The sequence below is a fragment of the Misgurnus anguillicaudatus genome, chromosome 21, assembly GCF_027580225.2.
Source record: "Misgurnus anguillicaudatus chromosome 21, ASM2758022v2, whole genome shotgun sequence".
Lineage (NCBI taxonomy): Eukaryota > Metazoa > Chordata > Actinopteri > Cypriniformes > Cobitidae > Misgurnus > Misgurnus anguillicaudatus.
Window position 1 is genome coordinate 29,095,502 of NC_073357.2, and position 23,324 is coordinate 29,118,825.

Below are 23,324 nucleotides of genomic sequence, written 5' to 3' on the forward strand. Positions count from 1 at the left end.
CTTTGACAATTCCTAGTGGGTATATATATAAGGCGTGTACCTGAATATCACGTAGACTACACCACTGCTGAGCTGTAGGCCACTGCTGGTACGGTCCCAACATCCAAACCAACGTGGTAGGCTACAGTGATTTGGTGTCGTGTAGGCAGCGCACGTGCTCTCTTCATGCAGGTGGTGCACATGTCTATAAATAGATCTGTAGAAATACAAGAAGGGGGGGTTGATTTCGGGGCGAGCTCCTTTCCGCCAAGGGCGGGCCAAACCTACACACACTCACCGTTTGAAGAGTCTGAAGGCTCCATTGATCCGGGGATCGCTAAGAAGTGAGTGGAAAGAGTGCGGGGCCAAAGGAGGTGAAAGAAAGGTGGAGTAGTGGTTGTGTTAAAGGAGCACCACAGAAAAAGGTGTGCTTACAAACCGATTTGGTGTGAAGAAGCGGAGGTCTGGGTGAAGTCACATTGGAGAGCGGTGGAGGTTGCCATTTTGCTGGGTGAAGCAAGAGACAGAGACAGGAAACACTGGGCTGAGTATACTTGACTTACATTTGATGATTTTGAATGGAATAGCATACGTGCACCATTGATGTATTGTGTAAACAGTTTGGAAGACAACTCACCGGAAGTATCATTGAAGGCTATCGCAAACAGCAAGACACGTGAGGGGTGAAGAACACTTGGCTCACTAGGAGGAAGAAATAAGGAGAGAGCATTATTACCAACTGTGAGTACATTGGATATTATACAACATCATTGTGGAAAGTGTACTGGTTCAGCGTGTGTTGTGAGCCTCCGGTGCACAGGTCAGCGGCCCCATCACGGAGCAGAGTGTTGGGTGAGCCGGGAAGCATTCATACAGAGAGACGTAAGCAGCCGCGACAGCAATGTTTGACATCTGGTTCTACACCTACTACAACGCCCGACAAGTCTCCGAATACTGTGGCTTCGACCCTATTTTCACATTGAGTGTGTGGAGTGCCGTGGGTGAGTCCTTGTCTTTGCTGTGCATGTGTACACTTGAAATCTGCAATGGGATGCTGTGTTTGTGTTGTCTGTAGTCACACTAGACTGGACAGGTAGAACCAGACTGTTGTGAGTAGTGATTAAAAGAATTATTGTATGCAATGAGGAAGTTGTACTGCTATAAAGAGCTGTGTGGATTAACCTTACCCGCCGCGGAGCCTCTTCAAAGGTGCGCCCCTGTCCCGATCTCTGGAACTGTAGGAGGAAGAGAGGATTGGGAAGCGGTCGGCTCAGCGTGACGGTGTGGATGCCCCCCGACATACCAGATGCTCTTGGGAAGGCCTGGGTTAAACTGTTCTACTACACAAGGTCTGTACGTTCATTACTTCCTGTGTTGTACCATAGTCACCGCAAATCCACCGCCAGGGAAGAGTAGTTGATGAGAAATGGCTGCTGATAGAGAAATTGTAGGATCATTGTAAAAAGTCCCAGTAATTTGCAACCCAGCCACCAGAGTGACCATAGAGCCCCAGTTACCTGTGAGATACTTACCTTTGTTCACTGCTACGAGCCACCAAGGAGATTGGATCCAGTCACATGACCCTAAGAAAAGTGAAGGCACAGATACCGGTGAAATACTGACTTGTGTTCTTTTTCCCCTCGTATAGTCGAAACCAGGAAACAGACGTCGAGAAGTGGACCAGTCCAGAACGTGGTAAAACCATTTAAGATACTCACCTTGTACTGTGCCTGTCCTCAGGAGTACAACGCCACGGGTAGTATCCCCCCTCTCGGAACCACCAGGGAGGAGACGCCACTCGAAGGCCCTGGACGGAGACACAAGGAGGAAACAGTCATTAATTAGCCAGAGGTAAAGAGCTGTTCATCGGATCGGATATTCATTGTATGTTTTTTCTGCCTTCAGGGCGAAGAGAAGGGCGCCACGGGTCAACATAACCACAGGAGGAAGACCAAGGGTCACAAGAAGGGACGAAGGAGCTCCGTCCCCCTCCCCCCTGTGGATACACTCACCCCCGTACCGAAGTCTCCGTTGGCCCCGTCCTCCCCCGGGAAGACAGACAAGTCCTTTTTTTAATAGTCCCCTCTTGCCTTCCCTGAACCATTTTAAATAATTTAAATAAAGCTTGTTTTATCCTTACTTACGCTTTGGGTGTTTGGTCATTGGGGTGGCTTTGGAACCTCGAGGTGGAAACTAGGAAGGGGCGTGACTTATAACATCTGGGTCCGCTCCTACCTGTGACATTTTCGTAAGTTTTATAGTGGGTTCATTACTTTTACAGTTTATAGTCAGGAGTATTACTCCCGTCCAGTCCGCTATTTCGGGGGGGGGGACTCTGTGTTGTGTTATAGGCTGTATGATTTAATGTTGTTGGAATAAATTGTACACTTAAATGACAACACATGCAATTTTGCATTGCGCCATGTTGTTTGATGGCCATTTTCTCATTAAATAACAATCTCTCAAACGAGTTCTTTAGTAAAATCAAATCACTGCCTGTTGAATTTGTCGTAATCTATGACGCTTTCACGTCATGCATTTTGCTGACGAGGAATGACATATCATTGTTCGGAACTATGTTAACGTAACGTAAATAACGTAAAAACTAATTCCTTTACTAATTCAGTTTATATTGAGTTCTGTGTTTTCAAGTGGATTAATAATTTGGTGTGGCACTGCCCATAGACTGTATAAAACAGGCACAGCTATGCCCTATTTTTTTTCTCATGAGTAATAATTTGTACCTGAGGAAATTATACTCCCCCCTTAACTCAGGTTAAAATGGTCATATTTATATTAGTAATACCTCATCTAATGGAGTTTATACTCTCATAAGCATTAAGCTGTAAATACAATAGAAAGAGTTTACTAAAGGTTTCACAGCCTTAATATCACACCTGTTAAAATTATACTCCCGCCTTAACTCAAATTAAAATGTTTAAATGCACTGTCAGGTAGAGAACGCTGGCGGGTAAGGGAAGAGCAGGAAGACTCAGTACAGGTCTATAAATACATAAAATAAAACAATATTGTTAAGAGCTGTTGCTGCAAATATTCCAACACTTAACATTTGCTATTTGTAAAATTGTTAAAAATCCCTAAAGAAAAATAATATTTTACAAATGTTCAACCTAAACACTTTAGAATTTGTTAAACTTACTGAGCTACTAAAGTACAGAGGAGAGAAGTGGCCGGAGCAGCCCACGGTGGAACCGGCAAAGGAGCAGGCCACGTTAAGACCTGCTGATTGGTCCATGACGGGACTTGCTGAGGAGCAGGCGGGACTGGCAGAGGAGCAAGATAAAAGCAAAAATAAAAATAATGGCAGTAACACTAAAAATAATGCTTTTGGGAAAAATGTGCATATAAGAAAAACTGTTTGAAATGTAAATACATTTTTGAATAAATAAAAATAATGGCAGTAACACTAAAAATTATGCTTTTGGGAACAATTGTGCATATAACAAAAACTGTTTGAAATGTAAATACATTTTTGAATAACTTACAGATATCCTCAGGACCAGCCGAGTGCTTGACCGGCTTAGCAGTGGCTGACAGCAGGACCGTAAACAGACCGGCCGTCGGCAGAAACGGCAGAGGGGTGGGGCCGCCAGAGGAGTGGGCGTGACCGCCAGAGGAGAGGGCGCGACCAGCAGAGGACCGAGTGCAAGCTGGACTGCCAGAGGAACGGACGCAAGTGGGACTGGCAGAGGAGCAGCCCATGTTGAGACCTGCTGAGGAGTGGTCCATGGGGGGCCTTGCTAAGCAAAGGCCGCGGGCGGGACTGGCAACTGCGGCGGTGTGTACGTACAGTTACATGAAAGCCGCCATTTTGCGGCATCATGTTTCTACAGTAGCCCCAAACGAACAAACTGCTCTACAGAGTGCGTTAGTCATTACGTTGTCTCAGACGATGACATGTTTATCCTATGACGGCCACCATAGCTTCTCTATGGGGCTGTTTACACTTGGTTTTATGATGTGTTTTCATCGATCGGATCACAAGTGGACGAGAGAGACACATTACGTTTACACCTGGTATTTAAATCCGTCTCTTTTGTCCACTTTCGACCGCTTCTGTGCTGAATACTATGAGGGGGTGGTCTGTGAGACGGTGGGCGAGTCTCGCTGCTGTCTTTCAAACCCGAGCGGGAGTAATTATGAGTTTATATGGACGCAAACGAATATTATGTCAGAGTGCACTGCTTGTTTAGCAAGTAAACATGCTGCACAGTGTTTTGTACATGAGTATGTATAGAGCTTTCTTTGAATTTTCAGCGCAATTGATGAAATAGGATCGCGCAACTTTCACACGCTTTCAAAACGAAACTACGGAGATCAGCCGCTTAGTTTTATCAATGAAAGGCGAAAAATAGCGCTGTTCACCGTATGTTCACGCCAGAAGTCAAACAAGACGTAAAACTTGTGTTTAATACCTCAGATTAGATAAATGGGCGGAGAGAAGGCGGTCGCGTGTGGCTGTTCGAACGCATTCAACCACATGTGCGTTCCGCAACTCCAAAGCGATCCGATCGAAAGTGGTTTCGACCACCTCGGGATGTGGTTGAAAGTGGTCGAAAGTGGACGAGCTCAAAACGTTTTGAACACCATTTACACCTGGCATTAACGTGGTCCACTTGTGATCCCATCAACGAAAACACATGTTAATGCCAAGTGTAAACAGCCTCTTTGTGGTTCGAAAGGGAGGGTGCAATTTGCAACCTCACCACTAGATGTTGCTAAAATGTACGCACTGCACCTTTAAAGTCATTTTTGTGATTTACAGTTTTTTAAATCAAATCATGCTACATAATGTAAAGACTTTCTGTAAATATATAACTATTAGGGATACTAACCCGAGCCATGTCAAAAATTTTAAACAATGTAAAAAAATCTAACTTTGATGGTACTAATTTCATCATTAGATTACGAGTCTTTAGCCTGGATTTCACAGACAGAGTCACATATTGACTAAGATATTGGGGCATGTTTATGAATTTTTTTTTTTTTGATAGCCAGTTTAATCATAATAACATCCTGTGTTTGCTTGGAGTCTGCCTGCTGAATGAACCTCATTACCTCATCCTGGAGCTGATGGAGGGAGGAGACCTCCGTTCCTACCTGAGGGGAGCTCGACCTATGTAAGAGTCTCATTGAAGTAGCAACTAAATTGAAAAAACTTGTAACTGGTCCTTTAGTTTGTAAGAACACACAAACATGTGTATAGCAATACACATTAACGTCGAGGTCACACTGTTATGAATGTGAGATTTCTTTACATTTCTGGTTGGAAAGACTTGAGAATGCTTTAATAACATCTGCAGTCTTATATCTTACAGAACCATAGAGAGCTCCTGAATCTAACCAGCCTTCTGGACATCAGTTTGGATGCCTCCAAAGGGTGTGCTTATTTAGAAAGGAAGCGCTTTGTTCATAAGTAACATCTTTTGGTATTATTTATTCATACTTCAACTACATTTAAAGGGGACATATTATGAAAATCAGATTTTTTTTCTGAAGTGCTTTAATTTGGTCCCCAGTGCTTATATCAATCTAGAAAATGTGAAAAAAATCAACCCAGTAACTTACTTTTGGTAAACCATTCTCTGCAAGCATGTGAAAAAATAGGTCATTGAAATTTGGCTCCCCTTGTGATGTCAGAATGGGATAGTACCGTCCCTTAATCTGCACTATCCAACCATTTAGTGCCATTTAGTGCAGAGATCAGCTCATTTGCATTAAAACGGCACATTTTTGCTCACTCCTAAAACGTGGCAATTTTAACATGTTATAATAAATTATCTGTGGGTTTTTTTTTTAGCTAAAACTTCAATATTTACTCTGAAGACACCAAAGATTTATTTGACATCCGATAAAAGTCTTGTGAAATGTCCCCTTTAAAAAAAATAAAGGTTCTTCACAGTGATGTTATAGAAAAAACATGATATCCTATCTGTTGATTCATAAATAACCTTTCTTCACTACAAAGAATCTTTTGTAAAACAAAAATGTTAAGGTTATTTACTGAACCATGTAGCTAAAAATGTTTTTTGTATAGCGTCATACAGCATCTTTATTTTTATTTATTTTTTTGTGGATATTAAACTTATACTAAACAGAAGTCTTTAAAGCAGTGGTTCTCAAACTGGGGTCCGGGGCCCCCAGGGGGGCCGCGATATGGTGCCAGGGGGGCCCCAGTTTTATGACATTTTATAAAATACATTAATTTATCATGAATTCTGTGACAAAATCTGTTAAATTAAACCTAAAAAAAATAACGCATCACTACTTTGTATAATTTAATGTTTTGTTTAATTCAAATGTCAAGTTTTAGAACTGTTTTTTGTCATAGATTTTCTTTGGGGGGGCACAAAGGGGGGCATCCGCTGAAGAGTTTGAGAACGACTTCTTTAAAGAACCTTTATTTAAAGCTGTCTAGGCTCTGCATTAGAAAACATAGAACTGTATTCAATAGTGCACTGTATCAATTTCTTGTGTACAGAGATATTGCCGCCAGGAACTGTTTGGTTTCAGTAAAAAGCTACACGGACCCAAACAGAGTCATTAAAATAGGCGACTTTGGATTGGCCCGTGATGTGTACAAGAATGACTACTACAGGGAAAAGGGTGAAGGTTTATTTCCTGTACGCTGGATGTCACCAGAGAGTTTAACAGATGGAAATTTCAACAAATTCTCGGATGTCTGGTAAATATTGACAATATTGCAGTTACATTTTTTGGTAGTATTCATATCATAAAAATTTTATTTGCATATTTTCAGGGCGTTTGGGGTTCTCCTGTGGGAGATTATGACATTAGGAAATCTTCCATATCCAACATACACCAACCATGAAGTCTTAAGCTACATTAATGCCGGTGGACGATTGCCTTTACCAACAGGGTGTCCTAAGAGTTTGTGAGTTCAATAAACAATCGTTAAATGTGTTGACAGAAAACAAAGACATAACAATTGCTTTAAACATGTATTGTATTGTTTGTATTGTATTATATCATGTTTTGTTTTATTATATTATATTATAGGTACAATCTGATGATGGACTGTTGGAAAAAGGGGCCACATGAAAGGCCAAGCTTCCAGGACCTACAGGAAACCCCGCATAAATTGCGAGTTTACGAAGCAGATCAAATAAAATAGGATGAAAATATGATTGCATGTCATGTAAACCAAGCATACCAAGAAGATGGTAAGAAACAAGCATGTTGAAATGTTTTCTATCTCTTCTTTTATATAGAACCACTTCGTATTGTCAATATATAAGCTTTCCTTTTCACTTAAAAAACATTATGATTAGGTTTCTCAAAATCCTCTGGATTAAATTGCATTGCAAACTTAACCTATTTGGCTAATTGGTACAAATGAACTTGTGTCTGTTTTTGGTTTTGTCAGAGGAGGAGGTCTGCACAAGGGTGGATGAAGATGTAGAAACAGGACTTTCTCCTGTGCTCAACAACGATGGACTGAATTACTTCATGTATCGAGCTGAGAGTCCAGACAGTGTCAGAACAGACAATTCCACACTGTCAGAGGACAGATAAGACTAGGAAACCACATTTCACAAGACTTTTTTTAGATGTCAAATAAACATCTGGTGTCCCCAGAATATGTATGTGAAGTTTTAGCTCAAAATACCATCTAGATCATTTATTATAACATGTTAAAATTGACACTTTGTATAGGGGAAAATGTGCCGTTTTGGGTGTGTCCTATAAAATGCAAATGAGCTGATCTCGGCACTGAATGGCAGTGCTGTGGTTGGATAGTGCAGATGAAGGGGCGGTATTATCCTCTTCTGACATCACATGGGGAGCCAAACTTCAATTAGCTATTTTTTCACATGTTTGCAGAGAATGGTTTACCAAAACTAAGTTACTGGGTTGATCTTTTTTCACATTTTCTAGGTTGATAGAAGCACTGGGTACCCAATTATAGCACTTAAACATGAAACAAGTCAGATTTTCATGATATGTCCCCTTTAAAAGTAACATTACGTATACATATCAGATGCACTAAAGCTACAAAACAGTACTAAATTTGCTTTAGATATATTTAAAAAAGGTCATTCTAATGGTAAATTAAACTCCGTTCCGCATTTAAGCTTTCAATGCTATGACCTTCACGCTGCTGCTTCCTCAAACCCATTCCATTTGGCTCATTAGAGTCGATATAATTTAAACTCCATTTCGTGTTTTCACTACTTTCGCCTGTTGCACTCTTACAACAAAACAAGGTAAACAAAGCTCTTAGGCTATAAAACAATTGTTTAATGAAAAGGCAACAGAATACAAGAAAAGTGTATCTACTCCAGGAAATGTTTTGGACCCAGAATATAATTATTTTACAGTATTACAAATGTTACAGTGTTGTAAAAGTGTTACAAATTATTTTAATTTGAAAACTTCTCAACATCTGTCCTAGAAATGCCTATTAAGTGAAACAAATATAAGAACAAAATCCTATCCTGGTGTCCACTATAAAGGACATCAAATAAAAGTGATTTGTGAGGGTCAGAATAGCCTACTTTTTTGAAATGCTGCTAAATTTAAAGTCTAGACTCTCATTTTGGGAAAAAACAATAATTATCAAATATATAATCTGCAGAAAAGTATTACTTAGTTACCTTGTTGCCATAAAATGTAAAATCGCAACTGTCATTATTTTGAAAAGAAACTTTGTGTCCCCATGTAAGACCCAATAGAATGTCCTCTTGACCGAACAGTAGGATTGAAATAGTTTGAACAAATTGTGCATGACTTAGAGGTCTGAAACTCATGTTCATTATACAGAAGACAGAAATGAATAGCTGGGACTCAGGTGGCTATATTGATATTTATTAATCATTACCATTTGACAGTAGCAGAATAAAAGTACAGTTTTTTCATTAGAAATCTTTACATATACTCTAAAAGTACTGGTTACAAAAAATATTTACTCAAGAAAATATAACAAATTAAATTTAATTCAATACTACGCACCTCTAATGTCAAGATGCACAGCTTATAACCATATATTAGGCCTACATACATCTGAATTATTCTTATGGCGCAAATGTTTCAATATTTATTTGTTTATATATGAGTAAATCTTCACGTTATTTACAATAATCTACTTTATTTATATAAACTGTTATTTGTTGTAAGTCTAAGGGATGGTTTCCGGGAAAGGGATTAGCTTGAGCCAGGACTAGGCCTTAGTTTAATTAGGAAATATAACTACTTTTAACAAACATTAGTTAATGTATTACCTAACATGAACAAACTATCAGCAATACATTTGTTACAGTGCTTATTAATTTTTGTTAATGTTAGTTAATAGAAATAAAGCTTTAAATTCTTTGTTCATGTTAGTTCACACTGCATTAACTAACGTTAACAAGATTTTAATAAAGTCTTAGTAATTGTTCAATGTATTATTATCAAGATTAATAAATGCTTTATAAGTGCAGTCCATTATTAGTTCATGTTAACTAATGTAGTTAACTAATGAACCTTATTGTAAAGTGTTACCAACATGCCTTACTTAAAACATTACTTGTGTGCATTTTGTGGCAAAACAAAGAGCCTCCATTTGGACAGCTCTTACATTTATTTTAAACTAGAACTAGTCCAATCCCTGTCCGGGAAATCGCCACAAAGTGTTTAAACATAATGAATAAAATGTCATTCAAAAAATGTGTGCTCCAACATTAAATGATTTGGATCTCACTATGAAAACCAACAGAAAAATTTAGTGTCAAGTAATGACATCAATTCAATATTTTAATTAAACAGGGCAAGTTTACCACCTGTTAGATACTGTAGATATTTAGGGGTGGTTTTCCATACAGGGCTTGTCTTGGTTCCGGACTACAATGCATGTTTGAGTTGCCTTCATTTAATAAAAAACATTCTAAATATATTTAAAAACCTCGTGTATTGACAAATCTTAACATATACCAGTGTCAATGTTTTGTTTTAAGATGCACCCAATATTGTTATTTTGTAAGGTATGTTTGTAAAAACTACTTAAATGTCCCAAGACCTAGTCCTGGATTAATCTAATCCCTCTTTAGGAATCTGCCCCTTAATCAAATAAAATGTTTTAATATGTCGTTAGTTGACAAAAAATATGACCAAATTTAAGTAGTTTAAAACAATACTTGAGACAAAACAATGGCACTGATATATGTTGAGATGGCAGTACAAAATGATGGCAGATATGCATTTTAGTCTGGTACTAGAATAAGCCCATCTGGGAAACAGCCCTGTTGTGTCATATCAGATGTAGGTGGCTTCAGGTTCAGCTGTGATTTTGAGGTGTAGTTGTGGTCAGAGACAGATAAATCCTCCGATTTCGTTTCTGCATCACAGTTCAGGAGCATGTGGAAGGTCTCATCTTTACACCACATCACTTATCTGTGAAAATAATAAAACCATAAACATATTTTTACATTAGTACTTAAAATACATCATGAGAATTAATATATGATGGGATGATTATCTGAATATTTTTATGTGGCCGAAAGTCCCTCTCAGCCGGATGTAAGATGACAAAATGAATGCAATGGCGTCACATTCATTGGCGGCAGATCATGGGATGCAAAGTTAAATGCTTGATCATCACAGATTCTGGTTGACTCTATGGCTGCCGTCATCATTGAGCATCACACTGAACCGGAGCTGGGTCTGTCAGTCTCTTCATGGCTCTTTGGGAACAAAAGGATGAGAAATGCAGAACAAACAAGTTAGTTTGAAGGCTGCTGATATAATGTACAGTTTTTACAGTAAGATAGATATGCGTTTGGTTCGGGTCAAGCTCACTATTGAAGTGAAAACATGTTTTGGCAATAAATCAGGTGATCGCTTAGTTCAACATACGAGTCTTTAGACTAATCTTTCAACAAAACAATAAAGAAAATGAATAAAATTAAATATTTAAAACAAATCCATATAAATCAACGAACAAAACGCGTTAATAATTCACTGTATAACACTTCATGATGCACGATTAGTATTTCTGTCTGCCGCGTCTTCACATAAAACTTCCAGCTTTGAGCTTCTTCATTGCTGGAGGATATACGGTTATCAAACAGAATATACAGCTGGGTGTCTGTAGCCATTTGAGAACCATGCGAAAAAACCCTGCAACTCATGACATCTGCTTATGAGTTAATGTTAATCTTATGTAAAATGTATGCCTGTAGATCCTGACATCTTGAATTGTTTACCTGTATTTTAAGCTTGAACACTGTACTCATCTGTAATCTAACCTGTTTAAAGGTTACTATTAGAAAAGAATGGAGGACCTTTTGTTTGAGTCAAATTTCTTTCTCATTTTTTCTCATCAATTTTCTCTCTCTCTCAACTTTTTTCTCATTTTACACGTTGAATTCAGAAAGCTCTTCATATCACACAATCCTCAACGGATTGCTCTTAATACCATGGAGAGGACACGCATGTGACAGATTTCCCCCATCACCTCTGATACTGATAAGCTGTTATTATTGGTGAACTAAACCTGATCCCGGACAGGTTTTAACGTTTGAATCTGTTGCTTGACAGCAACTACAGGATGTGATTCTAAGAACCAAATAGATCAAAGAACCCAAAAAATAACAATGAAATCCAGCTAACTGAGTAATAAGTTTAAAAAGTTGTAAACGAATGATCTCAAGTTTCAGGTCTTTAAATTGTTTAATTGTATTTGGGGGGGGCTTCATTGAAGCTTTCTGCTGCTGCTCCCCTCAACTTCATTTTTTCTGAACTGACAAGCAAAACAGCTTTCTCTCCAGGCTGTCTATAGCACTGCTTATTGAAGGCTGTAAATAAAACAAATGGAGATTTAATGCATGTACGTCACTCTACATATTAAATATAACATGACACTTTTTATATTCAGGGCTCGGGTAAATTTTTACCTGTGAGACCGCAGTGCTAGACGAAGCCTGGAGAGTAGATGCACTCCTCTGGGCTTGAAGTGCACGTCTATAAATACATAAAACACATTTCTTAATGACCAGCAATATTCTTCATTTCTGCAAACAGTCAAACATTAAACTTTTGTTAAAACTGAGATTTTGCTAGACTTGCTGAGACTTACTTAATAGCCCGATTTCTCCTTTGACGTTGCCGCCTTTTCTGTCTCTTTCTTCGTTTTTGCTGCAAAGTAAACAAATAGAGATGTAATCATGTAATGCGTGCATATTACACTACACATTAGATATAAATTGGCAGTAGATATGTTTAGGTAAATTTCTACCTCTGAAAGGACAGCTGAAGGCCCTGGTACTGGCTGCTCTTGTGGAGAGGAAGGTCTATAAATACATAAAACAATATAATTAACACCTGTTTTTACAAACATTCAGACGTTAAACAACTGCTGTCTATAAAAATGTTGAAACAGCTAAACATTACATTATAAATGTTTGAGTTAAAACAGAGAGAATTTGATAAACATACTGAGCTGGGGGCATGGTTCTCGCCCTTTTTCTTGTCTGTATCTCCTGTAAATATAAAGAAACAAAGATTGAATGCATGTATATTACACTACATTTTACATATAGATTGACATTAGTTTTGTTTAGGACAAATGTTTACCTGTGACACAGCATCAGCATGGCGCTTGTGGGGCGCACATGCTGATGCTGGCTGCACTTGTGGAGGCGAAGGTCTATAAATACATAAAATAAAACAATATTGTTAAGAGCTGTTGCTGCAAATATTCAAACACTAACCGAATGCTGCCTATAAAAAGCATGTTACAAATGTTAAAGTTATTTGGCTAAAACTTACTGAGCTGACTTTGCCGCCCGTCTTCGCTGTCTTTGCAGCCTTCGCTTCTCCCTTTTCTTTTTCTTTTTTTGCTGCAAATTAAACAAATAGAGATTAAATGCATGTATATTACACTACACATAAATTGGCAGTATATAGATATATGTAGGGTTCTGGTAAATTTCTACCTCTGAGACTGAGGTTGAAGGCCTATAAAACACATAAAACAATATTGTTAAGACCTGTTGCTTCAAATATTCAAACACTAAGCACAAGTTTTCTATATAATAACTGTAAATGACCACAGCTAAACATTATAAAAAGAGAATTTGTTAAACTTACTGAGCTACAGTCCTTCTGGCTTTTTTTGCCTCAACCTCCCCCTCATCAATTGTGTGTGGCTGTAAAAAAAAGAGATTTAATGCATGCATAGCACACTACATTTTACGTATTAATTGACATTAGTTATGTCTGACTCTGGTAAATGTTTACCTGTGACATAGCAGCAGAACGGCGCTTGTGGGGCGCACATGCTGGTGCTGGCTGCACTTGTGGAGAGGAAGGTCTATAAATACATAAAATAAAACAATATTGTTAAGAGCTGTTGCTGCAAATATTCCAACACTTAACATTTGCTATTTGTAAAATCCCTAAAGCAAAACGTTATTTTACAAATGTTCAACCTAAACACTTTAGAATTTGATAAACTTACTGAGCTACTGAAGTACAGAGGATGTGGCCGGAAGTGGCCGGAGCAGCCCACGGTGGAACCGGCAGAGGACCGGGACACGTTAAGACCTGCTGATTGGTCCATGGCGGGACTTGCTGTGGAGCAGGTGGGACTGGCAGAGGAGCAAGAATAAAGCAAGAATAAAAATAATGGCAGTAACACTAAAAATTATGATTTTGGGAACATTTGTGCATATAAGAAAAACTGTTTGAAATTTAAATAATTTTTAAATAACTTACAGATAACCGGCAACGGTCCGGCCATCAGCAGACACCGCGGAGGGGCGGGACCCCCAGAGGAGCGGGCACGGCCCCCAGAGGAGCGGGCATGGCCCCCAGAGGAGCGGGCGCGGACCCCAGAGAAGCGGGCGCGACCGCCAGAGAAGCGGGAGCGTCCGGGACCTGCCCTCTGCCGGCCCTCTGGCGGCCCTCTGCCAGTTGCACCCACAGACCCAGTCTCAGGCTGAGCTGAACCGGATAAGCAAGAATAAAAATAATGTCAGTAACACTAAAAGTTACGATTTTAAGAACAATTGTGCATATCAGAAAAACTGATTGAAATTTAAATGAATTTTTTAATAACTTACAGATGTCCTCTGAGTTCTGGACCTGCTCAGCAGTTGCCGTCGGCAGGACCAGCAACGGAGCGGCCGTCGGCAGGACCGGCAAAGGACCGGCCGACGGCAGCACCCGCTGTGGACCGGCCGACGGCACGACCGGCTGAGGGGCGGGACCCCCAGAGGAGCAGTCGCGGCCCCCAGAGGAGCGGGCACGGCCCCCAGAGGAGCGGGCACGGCCCCCAGAGGAGCAGGCGTGGACCCCAGAGAAGCGGGCGCGACCACCAGAGGAGCTGGAGCGTCCGGGACCTGCCCTCTGCCGCCCCTCTGGCGGCCCTCTGCCAGTTGCACCCACAGACCCAGTCTCAGGCTGAGCTGAACCGGATAAGCAAGAATAAAAGTAATGTCAGTAACACTAAAAGTTACGATTTTAAGAACAATTGTGCATATAAGAAAAACTGATTGAAATTTAAATGAATTTTTTAATAACTTACAGATGTCCTCTGAGTTCTGGACCTGCTCAGCAGCTGCCGTCGGCAGGACCAGCAGCGGAGCGGCCGTCGGCAGGACCGGCAAAGGACCGGCCGACGGCAGCACCCGCTGAGGACTGGCCGACGGCACAACCGGCTGAGGGGCGGGACCGCCAGAGGAGCGGGCGCGACCCCCAGAGGAGCAGTCGCGGCCCCCAGAGGAGCGGGCGCGACCGCCAGAGGAGCGGGCGCGACCTCCAGAGGAGCGGGCGCGACCGCCAGAGGAGTGGGCGCAACCGGGACCTGCCCTCTGCTGGCCCTCTGCCGGCCCTCTGCCGGTCGCAACCGCGGCCACAGTCTCAGGCTCCGCTGAACCTGATAAGCAAGAATAAAAATAATGTCAGTAACACTAAAAGTTACGATTTTAAGAACAATTGTGCATATCAGAAAAACTGATTGAAATTTAAATGAATTTTTTAATAACTTACAGATGTCCTCTGAGTTCTGGACCTGCTCAGCAGTTGCCGTCGGCAGGACCAGCAACGGAGCGGCCGTCGGCAGGACCGGCAAAGGACTGGCCGACGGCAGCACCCGCTGAGGACCGGCCGACGGCACAACCGGCTGAGGGGCGGGACCCCCAGAGAAGCGGGCGCGACCCCCAGAGGAGCGGGTGCGGCCCCCAGAGGAGCAGGAGCAACCCCCAGAGGAGCGGGCGCGACCGCCAGAGGAGCGGGCGGGACCGGGACCTGCCCTCTGCCGGCCCTCTGGCGGCCCTCTGCCAGTCGCACCCAGGGACCCAGTGTCAGGCTGAGCTGAACCTGATAATCAAGAATAAAAATAATGTCAGTAACACTAAAAGTTACGATTTTAAGAACAATTGTGCATATAAGAAAAACTGATTTAAATTTAAATGAATTTTTTAATAACTTACAGATGTCCTCTGAGGACCGGACCGGCGGACGAGCGGCCATGGGTCGCCTGGTAACCCGGGCAGGTACCGGACATATGAGGGGGCGTACTGGTCTATATATATATATAAAAATAAATATACAAATATTCAGGGACTACCCAATTGCTGTTTACATTTTTACATAAACATGGCTAAAACAAATATTACAAATGATTAAGTAAAACAAAAGGTTAATAGCTGAACTCACGGAGCATTAGATTGCCTAAAGCTCGCATCCACCTCCTCACATGTCACAGTAACAGTCTGCAGGAAAAATAACAAACTGAGAATTAACAAATGATCATTAAACTACTTTTTAACTTAAAATTGAACGAGTTATGATCAAATTTAAACCTGCGAGATTTTCGCAGACGGAATCCTGCCCGGGCCTGACCTTCGCCCATTGGGCTGTCCAAAACCTAATAAGCAAGAATAAAAATTACAAGTTAAAGAACAATTGTGAAACCCTCAAATCTTAATAAATATGTATTCATGTAACATTTCAAACTTACAGAGTCCCCTGGACAAACCGCGGGACACAGAACCTTCTCGAGCCTCCAAGAGACCTCCTGGAGGGAACTCCTCAACTAGCTTTGTCCCACTTGGCTGGAAATGCAGAAAACAGAGAATTAATACATGCGCATTCAATTACTTTGTAACTTGGCACTAGTTATGATAAGGGCTCTGGCAAAACTCTAACCTGTGAAGCACAAGTGGGACGCTTGTGAGGAGTTAGTCCCGGGGATCCTGGATAGCTCATAGAAGATCTATAAATACAAATACAAAACTTAATAAAACCTGTTTGTGCAAACACTCAAGAACAATGCATTTTTTATTTACAGGTAAACATATTTTTTTGTTTAAAACATGTTTTAACAACAATATTACTGTGAATGTTTTATCTTACCCTTTACTGAGACCGCCTTCGTTTGATGCCGCAGAAAACTTTGAAACAAGTTTCTGGGCTTGAAACACTGGACCTGTATATGAAAAGCATTTTATGAGTTTTACAGTATAAGAGTTAAAGACCATTTTTTCTTCCAGTATATTGTCCAGAAGTGTCCATTTGAGATTAAGTCAGGTGTGAGAAGGACTTGCAATGTCAACAACATTAACAACGGTGTTTGGTAACGCTTTATATTACGACCCGCAATGTACGGCATAATTAAATTGAATTTACAGCATAGCTATTTGTAACAACAGAGTAACTTTAAAGTACATACTTGTAGGTATAAGGTAACAATATATTTATTTTGGGGTAATAGGGTGGTAAAAATATGGAAAATTATCAATTATTTATACTTTATAAATTATTTATAAGTATTTTATAACTACAGTGTACCTATTGTAATATTACATGGTATGTACGACTTAGGCAAGTATCTGGGGAAATTATTTAATAATTTTTTTGTACATTTTTCTTATTCCCTACTTACTTGAAGAAAGTATATTGTATACAGTCGATGTCTACGAGCCACGTCGTCAAATAAAATATAACAGCACATCACTTTTTAGTAGCCTATATTACTGATATGATTTAAATAGCAAAAATCCAGCTGATTTATAATAATATCGCCCCTTAGTCATACATACCAAGTAATATTACAATAGTTACCCTGTACCCTTACAAAAAATGTTCTGTGGTAATCATGTGGTATTTAACTCTGTCCAAAAGCTTTGGTTTTACCACACAAAAACAACAGAAAAACCACATATGGCATCTAATGGTAAAATCGTGTGATACAATACCATTTTTACCACCTTATTACCCCAAACGTATCATATTGTTCCCTTATACCTACAAGTATTATGTACTGTAAAGGTACTCTGTTGTTACAAATAGGTACGTTGTGAATTCTGTTTAATTACCCGGTAGCCTACATTGCGGGTCTTAATATGAAGCGTTACCCATGTTTTTAAAGTAACTGTCAAGTTTTTAAGTTAACGTTAGTATAGCAGCAAAACGATAACTGAGTTTTACACTTTACACGACTTTTTAGTTACAGATACTGACTCACTTACACAGTTCATGTCAAACTCTGATTAACACAAATATAATAAACACATCTCATTTTACTTTATAGTTAATAACAGAAGAAATGGGTTTACTTACAGGTCTCTCTCGCGGTGTCCGAAATACGGTGAACCGGCATCACCGCGGACTCCACAGCTGGCATCCGAGGACGCCTGCTGTATTGTCCGCGGTGGACCTTCGGTTCGCCGCTAGGCTGGCGTCCCAAGAAAGAGACCAGCCAATTGTACATGGCCAAAAAAAACCGCGCGATTAGCCGGAATGGCCGGCTAACCGCGGCGGGCTTTTTTGGCCGTCTATAAATCATTGAGAAAAAAAAGAAATAAAAAACAAACACACGAACACACACCAAAAGCAAACTAACACACGCTCAAAACAAAACAAAAACACGCAAAACACACAAATTAAACTAAAAAACGAAATACAACGAAATAGCAATGAAGAGCAACAGCAACGTCAACCAAAATCTCCTAACTTTAAACCCACGAATTTTCTGGAATTCGCGCGGTCTTATATAGCCCTCTTACAGTGACGAAATAATCACACATGCTTACAGTTCCATTAGCGTCACTTTTACTGTGACATCACCTTGTGCGCCATAGAAATAGTTTAACCACTTAACTGTCGTAGAGGAACACCTAGGTTTACTTTACTATTTTGGATGTAAATGTTTGTTGAATCATGACAAACTATATATGTTTGGAAAGGTCGAAGCATCTAGAATACATATTTCAGCAGTGTTTTATAAAATAAATTATGTAGGGAGAGTAATTGATTCATTTATGAAGAGAGTGTGCTTCAAAAGATTTATATCCTGCTAAATGTCACTGTCCCAACGGTGGGATGCTTACAATTACTTCAGTGTTTTGCATATGAATTCTTATCCAATCATGACCAACTGTATATCAATGGAAAGCTCCAAGAGGGTAGTTTTCATTCATCATCATCATTTTGGGAAAAGATTGACATAGTGTGAGTCATTTTCTAAAAAGTCAAGCGGGCCCACATTGTTTTTACATATTTTAAACACTAATACCCTATCCAAAACCTAAAAATCTTGACAAACTATACATCTTTGGAAAGCTCTAAGAGTGTAGTTTCCATATTTCATCACAAGTTTTGGAAAATAATGACGTAGTCAGAGTCAGTTTCTAAAACGTCACGGGCCACAGGTGGACCCAATTTGTTTTTACATATGTATAGCACTAATACCCTGTTCTAAACCTAGAAAATCCAGTCAAACTATATATCTTTGGAAAGCTCTTAGAGTGCAGTTTTCATATTTCATCAACATTTTGGGAAAGAAATGACGTAGTGAGAGTCAATTTCTAAAAGGTCAATATGTAGGCCCAATTTGTTTTTACATATTTCTAAACCTCTACTCTAAACCTAAAAAATCTTGATAAACTATATATCACTGGAAAGCTCTCAGAATGTAGTTTTCATGTGTCAAGGTCATCTGATGATAAAAATAATGTAGTGACAGTTTTTAGTTACATGACCCCACCCCCCATAGGAATGCATATAAATTTTATATATTCATAACACTATATCCTGGTATAAATCTACAGAAATGTTGACAAATATCATTGGAAAGCTTTAAGAATGTAGTTTTCATATTTCAAAACATTTTAGCAGTTATAATAATGCAGTGACAGTATTTTATTAATTTGTGACAAGAGAATTTAGTATAAAACAGTGTTAAAAAAATAATAAGCACAAGATAGACTTCAAGATAGATATATTACAGAGAAAAACTATAGACCATTTTGCCAGATGTAAACAACACTGGTTCAAAAGCACTTCTTCTTGTTTTCCATTTTTTTAGTTAATATTTATTTTACATTTTAATTCAATTAATATTAATATTTTGTTCAGTGTTAAAAAACTGAAACAGGAAGTGCTTCTGAATCAGTAGTGTTTACATCTTGCAAAATGGTCTATAAACATATTCTCCATTAAATTGTCCTTCGACCCAAAGCTAGGCTTGTCATATAAACACATAAATATTAGCCATATATAACATAATTTTAATTATCATTGCCGTATTTCGTACTGTCTTTACTGTATATGAAGTGTTTTCTATAGGTTATCTTTGTATTGTAATTACTTGTTGTTAACTGTAGGACTTTTTAACATTCAGTAACATTTATCTCCCCACATTCCCCACAATCCATTCACAAAGTTTAAAACGTAGAAAATGGATTAAGGTTCACAATGTTGGGCAGAAACTAGTAACTAGTTAATTTAATAATATTACTTTCCCTGGTAACTGGTAGTGTAATGATTTACTAAAAAACAGATACATTACAGTTACCATCCAAAAAGGGCTAGTTGCTAGTTACATGTTTGTCACCTGCTTGAGCCTGTTGCAAATTTTGGTATATATGTTACAGCTTTATTACATTACATAACTTGTTTAACAAATAGTTTGAGGCTGTTGTACTCTTCATTTATCTGCAACTTTCATGGATTCACAGACTCACAAACTTTTATGCTGGGGTGTGCAATTGAAAAGTAATATAACTAGTAGTGTAACTAGTTACTTTTGGCTGGTAAGTACATTTACATTTAGCAGACGGTTTAATCCAAAGCGATTTACAAATGAGGTGGAAGATACATAATTGCTCTGAATCTTGTCTCGGTCAACCTAACACAGTACATGAGGCATGGTTATTTTTTATATAATGAAAGAACAGAATAAGAGAAAAAGTAAGTAGCAATGCAGGCTCAGGTGTAAATAAAAGTTTATTCGTTCTCTTTCCTATATAGTATGCACATTACAAAAAATGACATTTATTATTTTTAAAATACTGTTTAGCTATTATTATATTATATTGTATTATATTGTACTCCCCACATTTCACTGGACACATTTATAGAAATATTAGAATGACAGGCATACATTTCACACCTTTATGACCATAGCTAATTTATAATGAAAAGCTAAGGATTGTTAAGGTTTAGTCAAGTGTGTATGGACAGGTTGAGTTGTTTTTTAAAGGTTGTGGTTGTCTCAGCTGATCAGGTGGAGGCTGGAAACTCATTCCACAAGAACAGGAATGGGTTAAATGTTTTAGAGAGCGATTTGGTGCTTTGTTGTGGGGGAACAATCGGGTCTCATAATTTTCTAAATATAAAAGGCAGAAGGGAACATACTGTACTGGAGTGTATTAAGGTAAAGAGATAATTTGGTCATTGTCCTGAAAAAGGCCAGTCATAGGGCATCTCATCAGGCTACAAATATATTGTTTATCATTTATCATTTGCTTTTATTGCATTTTTTAAATAATTTATTAATATTATTTAAAAGTACAGAATTTGTAGAAAAAATACTTAAAAGAACTGCAGGAGTGCCCTAGTGACAAATGAAACAGATTTTCAGTCCCTGGTTCTTCTGACATCAACTGATTTGGGTGCACAACCAACATTTTCCTTTAAATACCATTTATCTTCCATTTGATCAGAGAAGCAGTAGGGTTACTGTGATGATGGAGAAAATAATGTTTAGAGATTTTCATTTTTTTGGCTTATATTTATGCAGAATGCAGATCTGCCTTTTGAAGAATGAAGCATTTAAGGTGTTTAAACTGATAGCACCCTCTTCTTTCATATTTAACTGAAAAACCTAAGAAAACTGAAGACTTCTGTTAAGCATGGTCACAAACCTTTAGCTGTGGCATATAAATGTAAACCAGATTTTAACATACACTATCAGAAATAAAGGTACAAAAGTTGTCACTGGGACAGTACCCTTTCAAAAAGGTACACCTTTGTACCCAAAGAGTGCATATTAGTACTTTGAACTGCCAAAATGTACCTTTTAAAGGAACATATTTGTACCTAAATGGTGCATATCAGGACCTTTTTTAAAGGGTACTGACCCAGTGACAGCTTCGTACCTTTATTTTTGACAGTGTAGATACCTACTAAGTGCCTAAATATTAATTTGATTTTGATTGGCTTCTGATATCTAACAATAATTATAAAATGGCTAAATGTATATTAATTTTCTATAAGTTGTTTATAGTCCAAATGTGATTTAAAGCTCCCGTTCTGTCTGTGATTTTGAAGCTTTGATTGTGTTTATAGTGGGCAATATAACATGTGTTCATGTTTCACGTGTAAAAAACCGCAGTATTTTTCACACTATTTACTTATCTGTATTCAAAACAGGCTGATGTCTTCCTTGTTATGTGAAGTCCCTCCTTCAGAAATACGTATGGAGTTCCGATTGTGTAGTTTGTTTAGTGTGCTGTGATTCGATAGCAGCTTAGCTTAGCAGAGCCGTTTGAGCCAAAGCTGGTGACTGACGTATTCCTGTGGGCGGAGTTTAGTCAACGAACCGTTTTACCAACGTCATTAAAGCAGGAAATAGAGGGCTGTAGTCCAAACCGACCGTTCGTTGTAGGCTTTTAAAGAGGAATTCTATTGAAGAAAATATCGCCTGGCAGTGAACTTTGAGCTTTATCGTTTTACAGGTATTATTTATGCTATTATAGCAACATTACACACTAACTAGGGTTTAAAAAATGGTATCAGGAAGAACGTGACCTTTAACTGAGACAACTTAACTCAAACATTCTAACAGCATGCCCCACTAGTGGTTTCTAATTCTTATGTTCAAACTAATACTCAAATTTAGTGCACACTACGCAAAGACTTAACAGTATACAGTTCAGAAGTTCATATTTAACATAAATCCTTTAAAACATTTAACTACATATTAATGAAATATTAAAGGGGTCATATTATGAGATTTTTTTAAAGATGTAAAAGTCTTTGGTGTCCCCAGAGTGTTTATGTGATGCTTTAGCTCAAAATACCCCACAAATAATTTATTATAGCATGTTAAAGTTGCCACTTTGTAGGTGCGAGCAAAAATGTGCCGTTTATGGGTGTGTTATTTAAAATGCAAATGAGCTGATAAAATGCAAACACTGATCACAATGATTGTGGTTTGTTGCAATTGAAACTCAATTGTGCTGTCAATAATTTTTTTCTTTCAATCTTTCTCTTTGCACTAAAAGGGGCAGTATTATTTTAATTGGCCTTGCTGGCTACGTCATAAAACAGGCAAAATCTGACGACCTATTTTTTCACATGCTTGCAAAGAATGGCTTACCCAAACAAAGTTACTGGGTGGTTTTTTTTACGTTTTCTATGTAGATAGATGCACTGGGGACCTAATTATAGCACTTAAACATGGAAAGTCTGATTTTCACACTACACTCTAAAAATGGTTGAGTTATTTTTGACCCATAATGGGTAAATATTGGACAGAGCACGTGCTGGGTTAAAAATTGCCCCAATTCTGAGTTATTTTAACCCAACTGCTCTGTTATTATACCCCATGGTTGCATAACAACAACCCAACATTAGGTCATTTCTGACCCAGCATGTGTTCTGTCCAATATTTACCCATTATGGGTCAAAAATAACCCAGCTATTTTTAGAGTGTATGACCCCTTTAAGTACAGTAGGTAAACAGGTTGGACAAGTGCATCTAGATGACTGCCTCAGCATTTGTTGGGTATCTTAAACAATAACATAAGTACTACTATACAATGTAAAAAAATTATGTCAAATCAACATATTTTTCATGTTACTTTAACTTGTTTTTATAAGTTAAGTTTAATAAAAACTTAAAGTAGGTTGAATTGACTTCCAAAACCAAGTTGGTTTAACTTTATGATGCATTTTTTAGTGTTTAATGTGCATTTTGTGGAAAAAATGTGTGCAAGTTGTAGTCTCAAACCAATAGATGACCTCTTACAGACATAATGGAAAATGCTTTTTTCCTGATTTTGTTTTAACAAAAAGAACAAAATAATACAGAC

The 23,324-nt window shown here is 38.7% G+C and overlaps 1 protein-coding gene and 1 long non-coding RNA gene across 3 annotated transcripts; one reads left to right on the forward strand and one right to left on the reverse strand.

Moving 5' to 3' along the window:
* Positions 1–3,442: 3,442 nt before the first annotated feature.
* On the forward strand, positions 3,443–7,601 carry LOC141352783 (uncharacterized). Of its 2 annotated transcripts, none has more exons than XR_012359919.1 (6): positions 3,443–5,120; positions 5,319–5,429; positions 6,482–6,685; positions 6,761–6,895; positions 7,021–7,184; positions 7,388–7,601. It is a non-coding gene; the product is annotated as an uncharacterized lncRNA (long non-coding RNA). The 2 variants fall into 2 exon arrangements; XR_012359918.1 differs by having other exon boundaries at positions 3,446–5,120; positions 5,319–5,416.
* Positions 7,602–8,454: 853 nt separating this feature from the next.
* On the reverse strand, positions 8,455–18,867 carry LOC129441424 (uncharacterized). Its single transcript, XM_073858834.1, has 22 exons — positions 17,566–18,867; positions 16,360–16,432; positions 16,153–16,219; positions 15,965–16,058; positions 15,807–15,871; positions 15,661–15,716; positions 15,435–15,526; positions 14,992–15,321; positions 14,528–14,878; positions 14,064–14,408; positions 13,717–13,944; positions 13,460–13,589; positions 13,240–13,312; positions 13,090–13,148; positions 12,936–12,957; positions 12,769–12,839; positions 12,574–12,646; positions 12,436–12,479; positions 12,236–12,290; positions 12,077–12,135; positions 11,895–11,961; positions 8,455–11,795 (listed from the first exon to the last, which is right to left on the reverse strand). Exons 1-22 carry the CDS (start codon positions 17,789–17,791, stop codon positions 11,727–11,729), a joined length of 2,649 nt encoding a protein of 882 aa, XP_073714935.1. The 5' UTR covers positions 17,792–18,867; the 3' UTR covers positions 8,455–11,726.
* Between the last annotated feature and the right edge of the window lie 4,457 nt (positions 18,868–23,324).